At 43.8% G+C, this 19,739-nt stretch overlaps 1 protein-coding gene across 1 annotated transcript in view; it reads right to left on the reverse strand.

Annotated features, from left to right (window-relative positions):
* The window catches only part of MGAT4D (MGAT4 family member D), a 666,451-nt gene that overhangs the window by 86,044 nt on the left and 560,668 nt on the right, over window positions 1-19,739 (reverse strand). Inside the window, exons 12-13 of the mRNA XM_085641583.1 lie at window positions 16,015-16,093; window positions 15,860-15,923 (exon numbers count right to left, since the gene is read on the reverse strand). Of these exons, the coding sequence (XP_085497709.1) occupies window positions 15,860-15,923; window positions 16,015-16,093 (143 nt within the window). The remainder of the gene's footprint in view (window positions 1-15,859; window positions 15,924-16,014; window positions 16,094-19,739) is intronic.

Raw genomic sequence — 19,739 nt, forward strand, 5'->3', positions numbered from 1 at the left:
CGCCCCCAACAGGCATCTCCAGTATGCGCCAGGGAGCTGCGCTGCAGACAGGTGTTCTGAGGCCAAGCCCCTTTTTACACCTCTCTGCAACGCAGCTCTGTGGCGCTTACTGGAGGTACCTAGTGGTCTAGTTTGACCCTAGGGACCCTTAGGATTCAAGGGGACTTAATCTCTCAACTTAGAACAGCCACAGGGCGCGTTTACACAGTGGTGAAGGGAGGGGACGGGGCCTGAGGTGACGTGTGCAAACACGCACTATGGCACGTTTTAAATTGGGGATATAATTTCCCTTCAATACTGAGGGCCCCTGGGGGCTAACTAGCCCACCAAGTGCTTCCAGTAAGCGCCACTGAGCTGCATTGCAAGGAGGTGGTCCAGGCCGTGCCACTTTTTACACCTCTCTGCAACACAGCTCTGTGGCATTTACTGGAGGTACCTAGTGGGCTAGTTGGACCCTAGGGACCCTCAGGATTCAAATGAACTTAATCTCCCAACTAAAAATGGACACAGGGCGTGTTTACACAGTGGTGAAGGGAGGGGACGGGGCCTGAGTTAACGTGTGCAAAAACACCCTGTGGCCTGTTTTAAGAGGTATTTTTAATCCCCATGCCCTATTATGTACTAGGGGCTTACAGAGGAGGTCATGCTAATCACAGGGGGACCCCAACGCATAATGTTCCCTAGTGTATGTAGGTGTTTTCACTGTATTCTAAGTGTCTTTTAACATAGCACTGGCTCTAGGACTGGCTAGTCAGACTCAGTTACCACCAGTATCCGTCTGAAAAAGTTGAGGGTACAGGATGATTTTGCAACAAGGCTTCTTTCTGCTCTTCTTTTTGTTCTTTCTGCACGTTATCCTTCTTCCTGCACTTATCTTCGTATTTGAGGACTTCTGTTGCTTCTTTCTGCACTTCTTTTGTTTCTTTCTGTGCATTTTTTCTTCTTTCTTCACATGTCCTATCTCTGTAGGCATAGTTAGAAATTAGCATTTAAAAAACCTTTGAAATTCACAGAAAAAACCATAGGTTTCAGGCACGTTATAGTTAGAAATTAGCATTTAAAAAACCTCAGAAATTCACTGAAAAAACCATAGGTTTCAGGGGTGTTATAGTTAGCTGGACTTTTCACTTGTACAAAACCATTGAAATTCCCCCGTTATAGTTAGTTCAGCTAACTATAACTCGCGCGCCCGCAATGCACTGCTGATGACGTCACATATTACATCACTCATGACATGGTCAGTGACATCACTCATGACATCACTGATGACATCTCAAATGACATCACTGATGACATCACTGATGACATCATCCTTGTGATAGAGTGGCAGACCTCCTCTCACCCTAATATAACCTTTGATACACACATTCAAAAATAGAGACTAAAATTTTCAAAACAATGGACATACCAATACCAGTTACAACAACCTCTTCAGTAATTCTAAGATCCACATACACATCCACTCATTCACCAACAGTCCTATACAGTCACTCATACATGTACTCACTCATCATATGTACTCATGCACCTATACATCCTGTTACACAATGCCACTCATCCATAGAGTTACTCACACACATAGTCACTCATGCTAATAAAGAATCAAACATACATTTACTTGCATATACAGTTATATACACACACCACCACACTTACTTCTACGGAAACTTACACATACTTAGTCTTTTAAACAATCACTTATAGAAACACATACTTATTCATACAAGAACTCTTTCAATCTCTCACTCTCACATATACTCACATATATACACCAATAGTCACATATACTAGTTTAAAACATATGTAGATACTCATAAAGACACTATTGAGACAGTCATTCACTCACTAACACACCCATACACACACTCATCCACCCATACAGTCCTGCACACATGCTGTGTTCAACACATACAAACAGTGAGTCACTCATTCATGCACCTATGCACTACGTAATACCCCCCACCGAACCATGCAGACACTCAGACTGATACTCAAAAAACCAACTAATAACCTATATAGACACCCATGTAGCTACTCACCAACCCATGCAGCCACTTATACACAAAGTGAGAGACTGATACAGATATTTACATATTTAAACATTACTCACTAAGCCATGTATTCACTATGATACACTTAATCAGTCAGTTACACAATCAATTTTTCAAAAACAAATCATCCATTTAGACACTTATATACCCATTTATTCTTCCATCGACCTTGAGATATACATATATAAAACATATTTAATTTTCAGAAAAACACACATTCACTGGATGATGTCATCAGTGATGTCATCAGTGATGTCATTTGAGATGTCATCAGTGATGTCATGAGTGATGTCACTGACCATGTCATGAGTGATGTAATATGTGACGTCATCAGCAGTGCATTGCGGGCGCGCGAGTTATAGTTAGCTGAACTAACTATAACGGGGGAATTTCAATGGTTTTGTACAAGTGAAAAGTCCAGCTAACTATAACACCCCTGAAACCTATGGTTTTTTCAGTGAATATATATATATATATATATATATATATATATATATATATATATATATATTATTCAACAAAGTACCCTGAAGCATCAGGAAGGCACACAACGGTGTTCTGCCATCCAGCATAAACGTGCAGTCTTTCCTCTAGCCCCGCTTTTCTTTTTCCACTGCCAACGCGTTTCAAGGTCATCAGCCTCTTCTTCCTGGGCACAAAGACACACTTGAGGCTCGCACGATTAGCGTTACCAGCTTTATTCATTACCATGCCCCGCCCCCAAGGACGTGTACACAGTACCTTCTTCTTTGGTGTATTATGGGGCATGGAGTCCTTCATGCGTGAAACAATACATTTTTAAGTAAGTTTGAGCATGCTTTTCTAATTACATTGTACATTTCAACCCTTTAGTAGGTAGCGGGACTGTAAGAAAGACTTTATCCGCAGTAGGAACACTGTGCCGTTCTTTCGTGTTGAACAGTTCAGGACCACAGCCTCAACCAGCTGGAGCCTGGTTCTCTCCCAGCTGGCGATTGTACACTTCCCCGCGGCCAGGCTACCACGTGCAAATATTAATGAACAAAGTGACCTGAAGCATCGGGAAGGCACACAACGCCATCCAGCATAAACATGCAGTCTTTCCTCTAGCCCCGCTTTTCTTTTTCCACTGCCAACGCGTTTCAAGGTAATCAGCCTCTTCTTCCTGGGCACAAAGACACACGTTTATGGTGGATGGCGGAACACCGTTGTGTGCCTTCCAGATGCTTCAGGGCACCTTATATTTACACCCTGGGGACCGCCAACCCCCAGGGCCGGCTCCTGCAGTGTCCCGGGGTGCCTATCTCCGGGACACTGTAGTTTGCTATGGCAGGGCAGGAGCCTCGCGGCTCCCGCCCTACCATATCAAACTTGGTTTGCATTTTGAAAGAGAGAGCAGGGAAACCTGCTCTCTCTTTCAAAATGCAAACCAAATTGCTTTTCCACACGGGGAGCTGCATCTTAGCAGCTCCCCATGTGGAAAAGCAATGCTGGCTCCCGCAGGAGGCGGGGAGCTGGCTGGGACCGTGGGGGGAATGGGGACCCCCCTACGGTCCCCAACGATGGGGTCCTCGGGGCCATAAGTGGCCCCCCTCCTCAAAATATATATATATTTTTTTTTAAATGCCGGCCCTGGGGCATGGTGTCCCCGGGGCAATAAGTGGCCTGGGGAGGGGGGCAACGCAGCCCCCTCCAAAATATAAAAAAATAAAAATAAAGGCCATGCCCTGGGGGATGGGGTCCTCGGGCCGGTTAAGGCCTTGGGAGGGGGGCCACACGGCCCCCTTCCAAATTATTTTTGTAAAAAAATATAAAAAAGGGGTCAGGCCCTGGGGGATGGGTGTCCCCAGAGCCAAGAAAATAAGAAAAGAAGGGGGGCCACACAGCCCCCTTCTTAAAAAAAACAATGAAAAAAAAGGCATCCCGCGGAGGCCCCGCCCCCTCGCTGCAGCACTATGCAAACGTGCCCCCTGGCGCGTTTACAGAGGGGGAACTAAGTGCCCTTGAATACTGGGGGTCCCTGGGGGCCAACTAGCCCACCAGGAACCTCCAGTATGCGTCAGGGGGCTGCGTTGCAGAGAGGTGTTCTTTGGCCAAACCCCTTTTGACACCTCTCTGCAACGCAGCTCTGTGGAGCGTAATGGAGGTAGCTGGTGGGCTAGTTGCACCCCAGGGACCCTCAGGATTCAAGGGGAGTTAATCGCCCAACTTAAAACGCGTCACGGGGTGTGTTTGCACAGTGGTGAAAGGAGGGGGCAGGGCCTGAGGTGATATGTGTGCAAACACGCCCTGTTCAGGAATTAATTCCTCTTCAATCCTGAGGGTCCCTGGGGGCCAACTAGCCCACCAGGTACCTCCAGTAAGCGCCACGGAGCTGCGTTGCAGAGTGCTGTGAAAAGGGGCGTGGCCTCTGAACACCTCTCTGCAACGCAGCTCTCTGGCGCATAGAGGAGGTACCTAGTGGGCTAGTTGGCCCCTAGGGACCCTCGAGATTGAGGAGGAACTAATTTTCCAACTTAAAACGCGCCACAGGGCGTGTTTGCAGACATTTCACCTCAGGCCCCGCCCCCTTCCTTCACCATTGTGCAAACGCGCCCTGTGGTGCGTTTTAAGTTGAGGAATTAATTCCTCTTCAATCTTGAGGGTCCCTGGGGGCCAACTAGCCCATCAGGTACCTCCAGTATGCACCAGGGAGCTGCGTTGCAGAGAGGTGTTCAGAGGCCACGCCGCTTTTTACACCTCTCTGCAATGCAGCTCTGTGGCGCTTCAATGTCTACATGTCCCCATTGGAGGAGGTTGTCACACCGTTCAGAGTGAAAATCATCAGCTATGCTGATGACACTCAATTAGTGGTATCTCTATCTCACCCAAACCAAGAACCATCGGACCTCTACAACTGTCTTGCAGAAATTCAAGGATGGATGAATACTTCGTCACTGAAACTTAACGGTTCAAAGACAGATATTCTCCTCCTTGGTCAGAAGGGGTTTTCCCTCTCTCAGACCATCTGGCCCCCCTGCTTAGGTGAACCCCCAGCCCCCAAGTCTGAGATCAAGAGCCTGGGAATTTGGCTTGAAAAAGACTTGTCTTTTAAGACTCAAGCCAAAAAAATCGCTGGGACATGCTTCGGGCTTCTTAAATCTATCAGGAAGATTTTGCCCTTACTTCCTCCTGTCTCCCAGAAACTGCTAATCCAAGGCCTTATTCTATCAAGGCTGGATTACAGCAATACCATCTATCTGGGCGCTCCCGAGGCAACCCTTAATAAACTGCAAATGATCCAGAACGCCGCGGCCCGGATTCTCACCAATACCCCGGCTAGATCCTCGGACAAACCAGCCCTGAAACATCTCCACTGGCTCCCAGTGAGAGAGCGAGTTAAGTTTAAAGCTCTCTGCCTGTCACACAAACTCCTACAGGACAAAGGCCCCCCATCCTAAAAAAATTCATCAGGACCTACAAAGCTTCAAGATCCCGCCGGTCTGACCATGAATACCTCATCACTATCCCTAGAGTGAAGAGGGTACGCACTGGCGGACGGCGCTTCTCTGTCAACACAGCCCGCCTCTGGAACTCCCTCCCCCGTGACCTTAGGACAGAACCAGAATATCTCCGATTCAGGAAGCGGCTAAAAACTCACCTGTTTCCCTGATTTCCTTTTCCTCTTCTCTCCCCCCTGTTTTCCTCTGGCTTGTCCGGATCTTAGCGCTGGGATACTTACGGGTGACTACGCGCTTTACAAAAACCTACTAATAATAATAATAATACCTAGTGGGCTAGTTTGACCCTAGGGACCCTCAGGATTCAAGGGGACTTAATCTCTTAACTTAGAACGGCCACAGGGCGTATTTACACAGTGGTGAAGGGAGGGGACGGGGCCTGAGGTGACGTGTGCAAACACGCCCTGTGGCGCCTTTCAAGTTGGGGAAATAATTCTCCTTTAATCCTGAGGGACCCTGGGGGCCAACTAGCCCAACAGGTGCTTCCAGTAAGCGCCGCTGCGCTGTGTTGCAGAGAGGTGGTGCAGGCTGTACCCCTTTTTACACCTCTCTGCAACGCAGCTAGGTGGCACTTACTGGAGGTACCTAGTGGGCTAGTTGGACCCTAGGGAGCCTCAGGATTCAAGGGGACTTAATCTACCAACTTAAAAGGGAGGGGATGGTGTAGGGAAGTGGCTCTATATATACTGGACCAAAGTAAAATCAGCCGAACTACGAATTCTGATTTACTCATCTGCTATCAGGAGAGACCTCAGTGCTGCATCTTTGAGCCCAGTACTGATTCTGAAAAGTAATTCTAACCGTACTTACCAGTTACTTGAATTTCCTTCCATAGGCTAACATTGACTGGTTTCACTTGGAAATTCTTCTAAGTGTGGAGTTTTGGAACTTTAAAATATTCATCTAAAATCTGAAGAACTACAAATTCTGATTTACTCAACTGTTATCAGGAGAGACCTCAGTGCTGCATCTTTGAGCCGAGTACTGATCCTGAAAAGTAATTCTAGCCGTACTTACCAGTAACTTGAATATCCTTCCATAGGATATCATTGCCTGCTTTTTGCTGAAAAAGTTTCTAAATGTTGATTTTTGAAACTTACAAATATTCCTCTAAAATCAGCCGAACTACGAATTCCGATTTACTCACCTGTTATCAGGAGAAACCTCAGTGCTGCATCTTTGATCCTGAAAAGTAATTCTAACACTTATAAATTCACCCAGGCACTCTCCTTGCAGCACTCTAATCATTCAGTCAGTATCCAAGTACTCATGCAGCGAGCCAGGCATCAGCACATGGAATGCCTCAAACGCCTATCCACTATGCATGCAGTCCTCTAACCACCTACACACTTGTCTTTTACACCTTCAATTCCCCAGTCAGTATCCATACACTTCCAGCAAACACCCTGTCACTCCCCTTGCACTCCTCTAGTGACCCATTCAGCACCATGTACTAATCCATTCACTGCGCCAAAACCCAACCACTTATAAATTCACCCAGGCACTCTCTTTGCAGTACTCTAATCATTCAGTCAGTACCCAAGTACTCAAGCACTGAGCCAGTCCTTAGCACATGGACTGCTTCAAACCCCTATTCACTATGCATGCAGTCCCCTAACTAACCAACACACTTATAGCTCTGCACTTATACATTCAACAAAAAAAAACAATATTTCAGTTTCAATATTTTAAAAAACATTTTTATTTCCATTTATATTAAAAATATATAATGTAATTAAAAAAAAATATGTCAAAAAAAGTTTTTTAAAAATTTAGAAAATCAGTATAAAAAAATACATATAACTATTATTACATTTGAAAATCATCATTTAAAAAACCTTCGAAATTCACTGAAAAAACCATAGGTTTCAGGGCTGTTATAGTTAGCTGGACATTTCACTCGTACAAAACCATTGAAATTCCTCTGTTATAGTTAGTTCTGCTAACTATAACTTGCGCACCCGCAATCCACTGCTGATGATGTCACATATTACATCACTCATGACATGGTCAGTGACATCACTGATGACATCACTGATGACATCTTAAATGACATCACTGATGACATCATCCACGTGACAATCAGATACACCTCAACATACAGTAGTATAAGCTTTCATCACTCACTGTAAAATACAGACTACCATATTTGAATCCATTGACACACCAATACAAGTTTCTAAAAACCCACTCAGTGATTCCTAGATGTACACACACATCTAATCACTTACCTATAGATTCACTCATACATGCTGTCACTGATCAATAGAACACTATCAAATATACTTATACACCTATATCGACATTACACACCAGCACACATCCTATTCACTTATGCAGTCATCCTACTCACTTATGCAAACAATAGGTTATACTTACATTTACTCAGCTACACACTTATAAAAACACCACTTCATTTATTCATATAGATAGTAACTCATTAGGTGCCGATTCCGATCCTGGAGAAATTTTCCCCGTACGAATCGTATCCGGATTTTTTTCCGTACGAATCGTACAAGTACCGTACAAACTGGCAAGTATGATTAGTATGGGAAAAAATACATACGAATCGCATTGGAAAAATTCCCCGACACGTCCTCGGGTCGGGAAAAGTGTCCGACACGTCCCCGGACGATTTTCCATACGAATCGTAAAACTGAAGTCCGAGCGCGCAAGTACGATCCGTCCCGTGTGTCCGATTGTACAACCGTATGGAAAAAAACACCGTACGGAGCGAACTTCTATAGCAACCATGGAGACATGTGCCCGCATACGCACCGTCCTCCCCAGCCCCCGTATGTACGCGCCATCCCCCCACCCATGTATGTACACCCGTGTATGTACACCCGTGTATGTACGAGACGTACCCCCACCCGTGAATGTACACCCGTGTATGTACACCCGTGTATGTACGAGACGTACTCCCACCCGTGTATTTACACCTGTGTATGTACACCCGTGTATGTACGAGACGAACCCCCACCCGTGTATGTACACCCGTGTATGTACGAGACGTACCCCCACCCGTGTATTTACACCCATATATGTACACCCGTGTATGTATGAGACGTACCCCCACCCGTGAATGTACACCCGTGAATGTATACCCGTGTATGTACGAGACGTACCCCCACCCGTAAATGTACACCCGTGTATGTACACCCGTGTATGTACACCCGTGTATGTACGAGACGTACCCCCACCCGTGAATGTACATCCGTGTATGTACACCCGTGTATGTACAAGACATACCCCCACCCGTGAATGTACACCCGTGAATGTACACCCGTGAATGTACACCCGTGTATGTACGAGACGTACCCCCACCCGTGAATGTACACCCGTGAATGTACACCCGTGAATGTACACCCGTGAATGTACGAGACGTACCCCCACCCGTGAATGTACACCCGTGTATGTACACCCATGTATGTACACCCGTGTATGTACGAGACGTACCCCCACCCATGAATGTACACCCGTGTATGTACACCCGTGTATGTACGAGACGTATCCCCACCCGTGAATGTACACCCGTGAATGTACACCCGTGAATGTACACCCGTGTATGTATGAGACGTACCCCCACCGTGAATGCACACCCGTGTATGTACGAGACGTACCCCCACCCGTGTATGTACACCCGTGTATGTACACCCGTGTATGTACAAGACGTACCCCCACCCGTGAATGTACACCCGTGTATGTACACCCGTGTATGTACGAGACGTACCCCCACCCGTGTATTTACACCCGTGTAGGGACACCCGTGTTTGTACGAGACGTAGTCCCACCCGTGAATGTACACCCGTGTATGTACACCTGTGTATTTACACCCGTGTATGTACACCCGTGCATTCACGGGTGTACATTCACGGGTGTACATTAACGGGTGGGGGTACGTCTCGTACATACACGGGTGTACATACACGGGTGTACATTCACGGGTGGGGGTACGTCTTGTACATACACGGGTGCTGGGAGGGCCGGCGCGTACATACGGGGGCTGGGGGGGCGGCATGTACAGGGGCCCCCTATACCGCTCGCATCGCGGCGTACTTACCTTTTCCGGCACTTTTTGGGTGCCGTAAAAATATTGCCGTCCGGACTGCTGTCGGTACGAATCGTACTTGCTGGTACGTAAAAACATGCCTAACTCCGTCCGGACGTCACGTCCGCGGTGTCCCGGATCACATTCGTATGTATTTTACTGTCGGTCGGTGTTTTGTCCGACTCGTACGGAAATGGTGTTTCCGTACGAATCGTACTTGCAAGTTTGTAGGGTTTTTTTCCCGGGTACGAGTCGGACGGAGAAAACGCTCCGACCGACGGTTCGTACCCTGTTTTTCCAGGATCGGAATCGGCACCTTAGTGTGGTATAACATCACTATTACAAGTATACAGTTATCCATACAGTCACTCATACAATCACTGAGTCTTATGTATACTTATTTATATACAACAACTGTCACATACACTGCCTGTTATTTTTCTAGTTTGTTGGACATGTACCATTGAGAGATACATTTGCCCATCACCACACCCATAAAGATATTCACTCACCCAAAAAACTGTTATAACATGCAGTCTTAACCTCATATACCTACTGAATCAACTATTCACACATCTTTGGGCAGTTACACACACCCCCACAGAACCACACACACATTCACTCTCCCATACAAATACTCAGTTAACTAATAAATAACTAATATAGACTTTCACATAGCTAGTAACCAACTGGTGCAGCAGTTTACACAACAACTGACAAAGTGATACAGATATTCACACAGTTTAGTCACTATCCAATATATTTAGTGAGACACTATAAATTAGTCAAGTAAACAGTCAATCACACTGCTACTAAATCCTCCATCCAGATATTTATATATATATATCCACTCATTCTTCAATGAAGATTGCTATATATATAATACATATTTAAATAACGAACCAAACCACATTCACTGTATGATGTCATCAGTGATGTCATCAGTGATGTCAATTGAGATGTCATCAGTGATGTCACTGTCCATGTCATGAATGATGTAATAAGTGACATCATCAGCAGTAGATTGCAGGCGCGCAAGTTATAGTTAGCAGAACTAACTATAACGGAGGAATTTCAATGGTTTTGTACGAGTGAAATGTCCAGCTAACTATAACAGCCCTGAAACCTATGGTTTTTTCAGTCTCTATATATATATATACATATATATTTGCGCGCTTGCCCACCACTTTATGTCCATTGAAATAAGGCAAGTGTAGACCCGTATTCTTCGATAGTGATTTTTATTCAGCAATCACCATGTCGCCATGACGCGTTTCGGCCCGCAGAGACAGCCTTGATCACATGTCAGCGCCTGGGCGGGATTACCTCTATTTAAAGTGCAAGTGCAGCAGCAATAGACATAGTAAAAATACCACACATTACAATTACATTTTTGAGCATATTGCTAAAATCATGTACATTGTGTGTATAAAATTACAATTTCGGCCAGGATATCAAATCACTGTAAAATACATAGATCAATGACCTGCATGATTAAAAATAACAATTATACTGTTAATTGTGGGGTATGTTTATGTCTTAATACATTTATATAAACCCCTCATTCATGCATGCTTTCCTATCCTAGTGATAAGTAAATGTTGCCGCTGTATGTGATTAAAAGTGACTAAGTGCTTGATTTGTAACCCCCCTTCCATCCTGATGTGCAAGTCCCTTATAAATACTAATATGTGCAAAAGTGCAAAAAATTAGTGCAAAATAATTCTATATGTGCAAAAGATAGCTAGCAGCCTAACTGGTACTGGCTAATGCCTTTTACCTAATGTCTGGCAACCTATATCAAACTCGCAGACAAATATTAGAGACATGGTACATTCTGCAAAGGAGATCAAATCAATAAGCTAATAATTGAGAGGGTTATAAGGTTGATTCCCACAAATGAAATACACAATGTAAGAATTGTTATAAAATCATTTCAACCTAAAATCCCAATAAATTAGCTAAAAACTCCTGATCTTAAAAATGGTTCATCATATCATACTAAAAATAGTGACTCATGTGTGTAAAATACAGCCCTATTAACAATGTATCTCTCAGGATAAAACTTATTGCACGTTCCTGGTGGCCATCTCAACCCTACCAGATGGGTAAATTAAATAAATATGGGAAATAAAAGAAACCCATATCCAGACTGGTAGTCAATCTGAACAGAATCTGGTGCTGAATAACCACATGAATAAATAAATAAATAAATGTGTAATAAATATTTAAATAAATATTCAGTGAAAATTTCAGTAACTCAATATTATCAAAGGTAAGTATACATGTCCTCGCTGGTATTTAGACCCCCTGGCTGCTTGGTATTCAGTTCTAAAATCTAACTGGTCTCCAAGCGCCGCAGTCTGGCCTCCCTGTTACCACATCTCTTGTCAAAGGGGCACTGTGTCCAACACATAATATTTAAAATATTTAAGGCTACTTTGATGATGTTCCTTAAAGTGCCTTGCCACCGGGTAACTAGAGTCATTATTTACAATGGCACGTGTATGTTGCAGAATTCTTTTATGCACTGCAAGTTAAGTACTGCCTATATATAATAAATTGCAGCTGCATATTAGTACATACACAGCAAATTCAGTTCTGTATGACAGATATTTAGTGATGGTATGTATCTTGGGGCTAAATGGCGTTTGGTAAGTCTTGGTATTCATACCAAATTGACACACCTTGCAATTGGCACATTTGTAAAAGCCTGTCCTAGGCGCAAGCCATGTACTGGAATCCACATCTTCTGGGTTATTTTTCACTAAAGCATCACCCATAGTTGCAGTTCTTCTAAAGGTGATTGCTGGATTTTTATGCATTGCTGCCCCTATGACGGGATCCCCCAGTACTATTGGCCAATTGCGGCGTATAATCACCCTAATCTGTCCTTCCTGTCTGGAGTACCCTAGTATCAACCTGGTGGGTTCAGTGGGAGTTGTACCCATTGCTACCTGGGGCCTGGATTTATATTGAAGTAAATCCTGCCTTGCCCTGCTTTTGGATTTCGATATTGCTGCGTCAATAGCTTGAGTCTTGTACCCTCTCTGTAGGAATCTGTTTTTACATTCTCGCTGTTTGACTTGAGTGTCCTGTTCCTCAATACAGATTCTCCTTATTCTCAGCATCTCCCCATAGGGGATGCTGTGTGTTAGTTGTGGAGGGTGTGCACTTGTTGCATGCAATATCGAATTCCCCGCTGTGGGTTTTCTGTAAAGTGAGGTTGCCAGACCATTGTGGGAAATGTATACCTTTGTATCTAAAAAAGTAATGGTTTCACAACTGATGTTATATGTGAACTTAAGATTCAGGTTGTTAATGTTAATTTCTGCAATAAATTCATGTGCACTTTATTCTGACCCATTCTAGACAACAAAGAGGTCATGTTATCGGACTATATATGGGCATATTGTTTCGTGAGGACCAGTTCCTCCCGTATATATGTGTCCCATATGCTATCCCAAACTTGCTTTTTGTTAAAATCGATTGACTACTAAGAACACTTCTATGGCCAGGTGGTGCACTGAGGATTGCCCTAACCACACTATAGAAATTGATATATGATGGGAGAATAGCGCTCCCCAGCATCCAAAGAAAGAATAATAAAGCAGGCCAAATTAGCATTGTAAATGAATGGGCAAATGCACCAATGGATGAGCCAGCATATAGGATGGCCTATTAAATTGGGTAAGAAGGGATACATACATGTGCTACATGGAGGGACGGTGAGCTATGAGCCCACCAGCTACCAACACAGTTTTATCCACATGGCACAGACCAAATAGGGTAATGGAATGTAAGACTAAGCCCTTTGCGGTTGGTTCCAAGACTTGGACCAGTAGTGACACTATTGGAGTTCAAAGAATGCGAAAACATAGGCTGATCTAAAATGGAAGATGAGTGGGATATGAATGGAATAGTGCCCTTTGACCATCCAAAGGCAGAATATGAGATGTTGACATCACAAATGTTCAAAGATTTACAACTGGTACATGCTTTACATTCCTTAGGGGGGAATGAGACTTAAGGGAACTCCCCAGTACAGAAGAGATTACTAGATAGTCATAGGATAATGAAAGCTACCTTACACATAGCACACTCAGGGAGAGCTATATAAATTAAGAGACCACTGGCAACAAGATTTAGGAGACCTGGATGACTGACTGGCAAGACACTATTAGGTATCCAATGGAGATAAAAGCAAGGTCCCGCCTTATCCAGTTGAATCTTCTCCATAGAATATATTACAGTAGATAATTACTATATAAAATAGGCAGGACACGGGCCGATAGATGCCTACGAAACTGTGCCAAGGAAGGCACATTAATACACATCCTTTTGGAATATTCCAAAATTCCGGCTTATTAGGTCACAGTTAAACAGGAGGTTGGATGATTCCATGTGGTATTCCTATAGAGGTGGTTGTGCGCTCTGTCCTGCTGCGATTCTGGAAAGAGCTGGATGCGACGACCTAGAAATGACTATTGCTAAATCTAGGATTTATAATAGCAAAGAGAGATATTGCCCAAAAGTGGGGAAGTGGGGTGGTGTTTAGAGTACAAGATTGGGAACTGAGGATGGACACATATATGGCGATGGAAAAGGAGATCGCCAAGGATGCCTGAAAGAGGCATAAAGGGGTGATGAGCTTCTTGGGTGTTAATGTACAGACAAAAAAGAGGCTAGAATGACAATGAAGACACCCTGTTCATGTGGAAAGTAATGTAAAATAGTTGCTACTAGTCTATATTTCTTTGTTTTTACACATCCAACCAGGGTAGATGGGAGAAAAGGTATGTACTGCTGTAGTTGTTTTGCTGACATGTTGTTAAATCAGAAAAAAAAAAACATTACTGCAAAAATCAAAAAAAAAATGCCCACAGCACCCATCCTTTATATTCTGTTGAGTTCCTTTTGTTTTCTCCTGGGAGGCATTTCACGCCTTTTTCACACCTATTCACGGGTAATCACTGACTTGGAGCAGCTGGAGAGCCAATGCAAATTGGCCTCCAGCAACTTCAGGCAGGCAGGGATGAGGTAACTTTTTTAAAGTAACTTTACAATTTTCTTTATATAAAATCTGAATTCACAATTGCATTGGATTTTTAATAACTGTTAAAAATAGCTGTTTCATTATTTTTTTAGCTTATCTCATTCTACAGATCCAGCATTAGTATATAGTATTGCTTATTAGCCTTTCTCTCATATCTGGGAGTCTGCCTTAGTAGCCGAGTGGACGATGTGGTCTCTCTGAACGATGAGCCACTGCTTAAAATTGTTATGGCAAAATTATGCAGCTGGCATCGACTTCCTCATAATATATACAGGAGATGTAACATAGTGAAAATGAATATTCTCCCAACATTCTTATATTTATATCGTACAATCCCTTTAAGAGTTCCTTGGATGTTTTTTAAGTGCCTAGATAGTGCCGTAGGCAGCTTCATATGGGGTTATAGACGTGCAAGGAGAGCTCTTCGTTATATCAAACTACCATATACACAAGGTGGTTTTAAGCGCCCCGATTTTACACTTTATTTTTGGGCCGCATTTGTTGGTCAAATCCGAAGTTTACTCAGTGGGCCTGATACTGGCACTGCTTGGCTTTCAAACCAACTGGCCTGTGGACCAAATACTGAGTTCCCGCTGACCCGTTTTAAAAAATGTTTTAAAAAGCATTATACTGCACACAATGAGCAAAGTATGCATACTTGTTTCGCTTTTATAATGGCCAACATTTGCCTTTATAACTGTGAAGAGCTTGTATTGCCATGATGCATGAACAGCTTCCCATGATCATTCCCGGAGCCTGTCTCATCAGCTGCGATGCTGAGATGGGCCCCTTTTTTTGACCAGTTATTGATACAAATTGTAATTCTGCACAAAATGCCACAGATTGATCCAAAATGAGGACTATTAAAGAAACAAAAATAAATGAGGGATGGCCAAAAAGAGTCAGTGGGTGACCCAAAGTTCACTCAATGTGGATGGTTTGCAAAACAGGTTTATGGCTACTCCTAAGTGGAAAAGGAATGGCTGAACTCAAAATTAACTGCACATTTGAGTTTGAATACTATACTGGAGAAAGTAACATTTAATATCGTCATAACATTTACATGGGAAGGTCAAACACAAACAAATTTTCAATTGTTTTTTAAAATCTCCTTCCACACTTTCCGATCAATGCCATACCGTTTGGTCTTATCACAACTTTTTCTCTTACATAAGTAATATATTTAGTGGGACAGTTGTAAAAAGAAATTACAATTACTTACCTATTCTTAAAAATCCATCGTCTGTCTTTTGATATTTTCCTAGAGCATCATTTATTTTCATTGCCTGTACATGAGAAAAAGAAAGCTCTGCAATAGGTAGGAAGAATAGACCACATATACTACATGCTACATTTTGAAGTGTAAGCAGTGCTTACTTGAGCAGGAAGAACTTCCACAGTGGTATTGAAGAGTTTATCTCCAGGGTGTTCTATGTTCCCACTTCGAAAAAGATACCTGTGATCATTAAAAAAAGCAACTTTAAGTAAACTAGAGAAAAGGGCATACAGAAATAGTAAAACATGAGAGGATCGTGAAGTTGCAAAACTTTCAAAAAATATATATAAACTTTTTGGGAAAGTTTTGGGAAGATTCATCAAATGTTGCCAATGTTAGCAAAAAAGAAAAATTACTCTGATTTTGTACAAGTGAAATGTGAGCCTAACTTAAACAGCTAACTATAACTCGCGCGCCCACAATGCACTGCTGATGACGTCACATATTACATCACTCATGACATGGTCAGTAACATCACTCATGACATCACTGATGACATTTCAAATGACATCACTGATGACATCACTAATGACATCATCCAGTGAATGTGTGTCTTTCAGAAAATTAAATATGTTTTATATATGTATATCTCAAGGTTGATGGAAGATTAAATGGGTATATAAGTGTCTAAATGGATGATGTTTGTTTTTTGAAAAATTGATTGTATAACTGACTAATTAAGTGTATCTTAGTGAATACATGGGTTAGTGAGTAATGTTTAAATATATAAATATCTGTATCAGTCTCTCACTTTGTGTATAAGTGACTGCATGGGTTGGTGAATATCTACATGAGTGTCTATATAGGTTATTAGTTGGTTTTTGGAATATCAGTATGAGTGTCTGTATGGTTCGGTGGGGGGTATTACGTAAAGCATAGATGCATGAATGAGTGACTCGCTGCTTGTATGTGTTGAAGACAGCATGTGTGCAGGACTGTATGGGTGGATGAGTGTGTGTATGGGTGTGTTAGTGAGTGAATGACTGTCTCAATAGTGTCTTTATGAGTAACTCCATATGTTTTAAACTAGTATATGTGAGTATTGGTGTATATAAGTGAGTATATGTGAGAGTGAGAGATTGGAAGAGTTCCTGTATAAATTAGTATGTGTTTCTATAAGTGATTGCTTAAGAGAGTAAGTATGTGTAAGTTTCTGTAGCAGTAAGTGTGGTGGTGTGTGTATAACTGTATATGCAATTTAATGGATGTTTGATACTTTGATTGCATGTGTGACTATGTGTGTGAGTAACTATGGTGAGTGTCAGTGTGTAACAGGATGTATAGGTGTATGAGTACATATGATGAGTGAGTACATGTATGAGTGACTGTAGAGGACTGTTGGTGAATGAGTGGATTTGTGTGTTGATCTTGGAATTACTGAATAGGTGTGTTGTAAGTGGTATTGGTATGTCCATTGTTTTAAAAATGTTAGTTTCTATTTTTGAGTGTGTGTATCAAAGTTTATATTAGGGGGAGAGGAGGTCTGCCACTCTATCACAAGGACGATGTCATCAGTGATGTCATTCGAGATGTCATCAGTGCTGTCATGAGTGATGTCACTGACCATGTCATGAGTGATGTAATATGTGATGTCATCAGCAGTGCATTGCGGGCGCGCGAATTATAGTTAGCTGAACTAACTATAACGGGGGAATTTTAATGGTTTTGTACGAGTGAAATGTCCAACTAACTATAACTCCCCTGCAACCTATGGTTTTTTCATAGAATTTCTATGGTTTTTGAAATGCTAATTTCTAACTATAACGTGCCTCAAACCTATGGTTTTTTCAGTGAATTTCAAAGGTTTTTTTAAACGCTAGTTTCTAACTATGCCTACAGAGGTAGGACATGTGAAGAAAGAAGAAAAAACACACAGAAAGAAGAAAAAGAAATGCAGAAAGAAGCAACAGAAGTTCTCAAAGACGAAGAAAAGTGCAGGAAGAAGGAAGACGTGCAGAAAGAATAAAAAGAGGAGCAGAAAGAGGCCTTGTTGCAAAATCATCCTGTACCCTCAACTTTTTAAGATGGGTACTGGTGGTAAGTGACTCTGACTAACAAGTCCTAGAGCCAGTGCTATGCTAAAAGACACTTAGAATACAGTTAAAACACCTACATACACTAGGGAACACTATGCATTGGGGTACCCCTGTGATTACCATGGCCTCCTCTGTAAGACCCTAGTACATAATAGGGCAGGGGGATTAAAACTACCTCGTAAAATGCGCCACAGGGCGTGTTTGCACACTGGTGAAGGGGGGGGCTGAGCTGACATGTGCAAACACACAATGTGGCCGTTTTAATTTGGGGGATGAAGTTCCCTTGAATCCTGAGTATCCCTTGGGTCCAACTAGCCCACCAGGTATCTCCAGTTAGCGCCACAGAGCTGAGTTGCAGAGAGGTGTAAAAAGGATTACGGCCTGGACCATCTCTCTGCAACACAGCGCAGTAGCGCTTACTGGAAGCACCTGGAGGACTAGTTGGCCCCCAGAGACCCTCAGGATTGAAGGGGAATTATTTCCCCAACTTAAAACGCGCCACAGGGCGTGTTTGCACACGTCACCTTAGGGCCTGTCCCCTCCCTTCACCACTGTGTAAACACGCCCTGTGGCCGTTTCAAGTTGGGAGATTAAGTCCCCTTGAATCCTGAGAGTCCCTAGGGTCCAACTAGCCCACTAGGTACCTCCAGTAAGCGCCACAGAGCTGCGTTGCAGAAAGGTGTAAAAAGGGGCGTGGCCTCTGAACACATCTGTGCAACGCAGCTACCTGGCGCATACTGGAGGTACCTGGTGGGCTAGTTGGCCCCCAGGGACCCTCAGTATTGAAGGAGAATTAATTCCCCAACTTACGACTCGCCAGGGGGTGCACAGTGGTGAACGAAGGGGGCAGGGCCTGAGGTGAAATGTGTGCAGACACGCCCTGTGGCGTGTTTTAAGTTGGGGAATTAATTCCTCTTCAATCCTGAGGGTCCCTGGGGGCCAACTAGCCCACCAGGTACCTCCAGTATGCTCCAGGGAGCTGTGCTGCAGAGAGGTGTTCAGAGGCCACGCCCCTTTTTACAACACTGCAATGCAGCTCTGTGGCGCTTATTGGAGGTACCTTGTGGGCTAGCTGGCCCCCAGGGCACCTCAGGATTGAAGAGGAATTAATTCCCCAACTTAAAATGCACCACAGGGCGTGTTTGCACACATGTCACCCCAGGCCACGCCCCCTCCCTTTACTACTGTGCAAACGCGCCTGTGGCGTGTTTTAAGTTGGGGGATCAAGTCCCCTTGAATCCTGAGAGTCCCTGGGGTGCAACTAGCCCACCAGGTACCTCCATTAAGCGCCACAGAGCTGCGTTGCAGAGAGATGTAAAAAGGGACATGGCCTCTGAACACCTCTCTGCAACGCAGCTCCCTGGCGCATACTGGAGGTTCCTAGTGGGCTAGTTGACCCCCACTATTCAAGGGGAATGAGTTCCTCATCTGCAAACGTGCCAGGGGAGGCGTTTGCAGAGTGCTGCAGGGAGGGGACGGGGCCTCTGTGGGATGCCGGTCTTTTTTTTTTTAAGAAGGGGGGCTGTGTGGCCCCCCTTCTTTTCCTTTTTAATCGGCCCTGGGGACCCCATCCCCAGGGCCTGACCCCTTTTATTTATTTTTTTGCAAAATTTGGAAGGGGGCCGCATGGCCCCCCTCCCGAGGCCATAATCGGCCCCGGGGACCCCATCCCCCGGGGCATGGCCAGTTTGATTTATTTATTTACATTTTTGGAGGGGGGCCACGCAGCCCCCCTCCTCAGGCCATTCATGGCCGCGGGGGCCCCATCCCCCGGGGCCGGCCTTTCTGTT

Source organism: Triturus cristatus, chromosome 2_2 (genome assembly GCF_964204655.1).
Source record: "Triturus cristatus chromosome 2_2, aTriCri1.1, whole genome shotgun sequence".
Classification (NCBI taxonomy): Eukaryota; Metazoa; Chordata; class Amphibia; order Caudata; family Salamandridae; genus Triturus; species Triturus cristatus.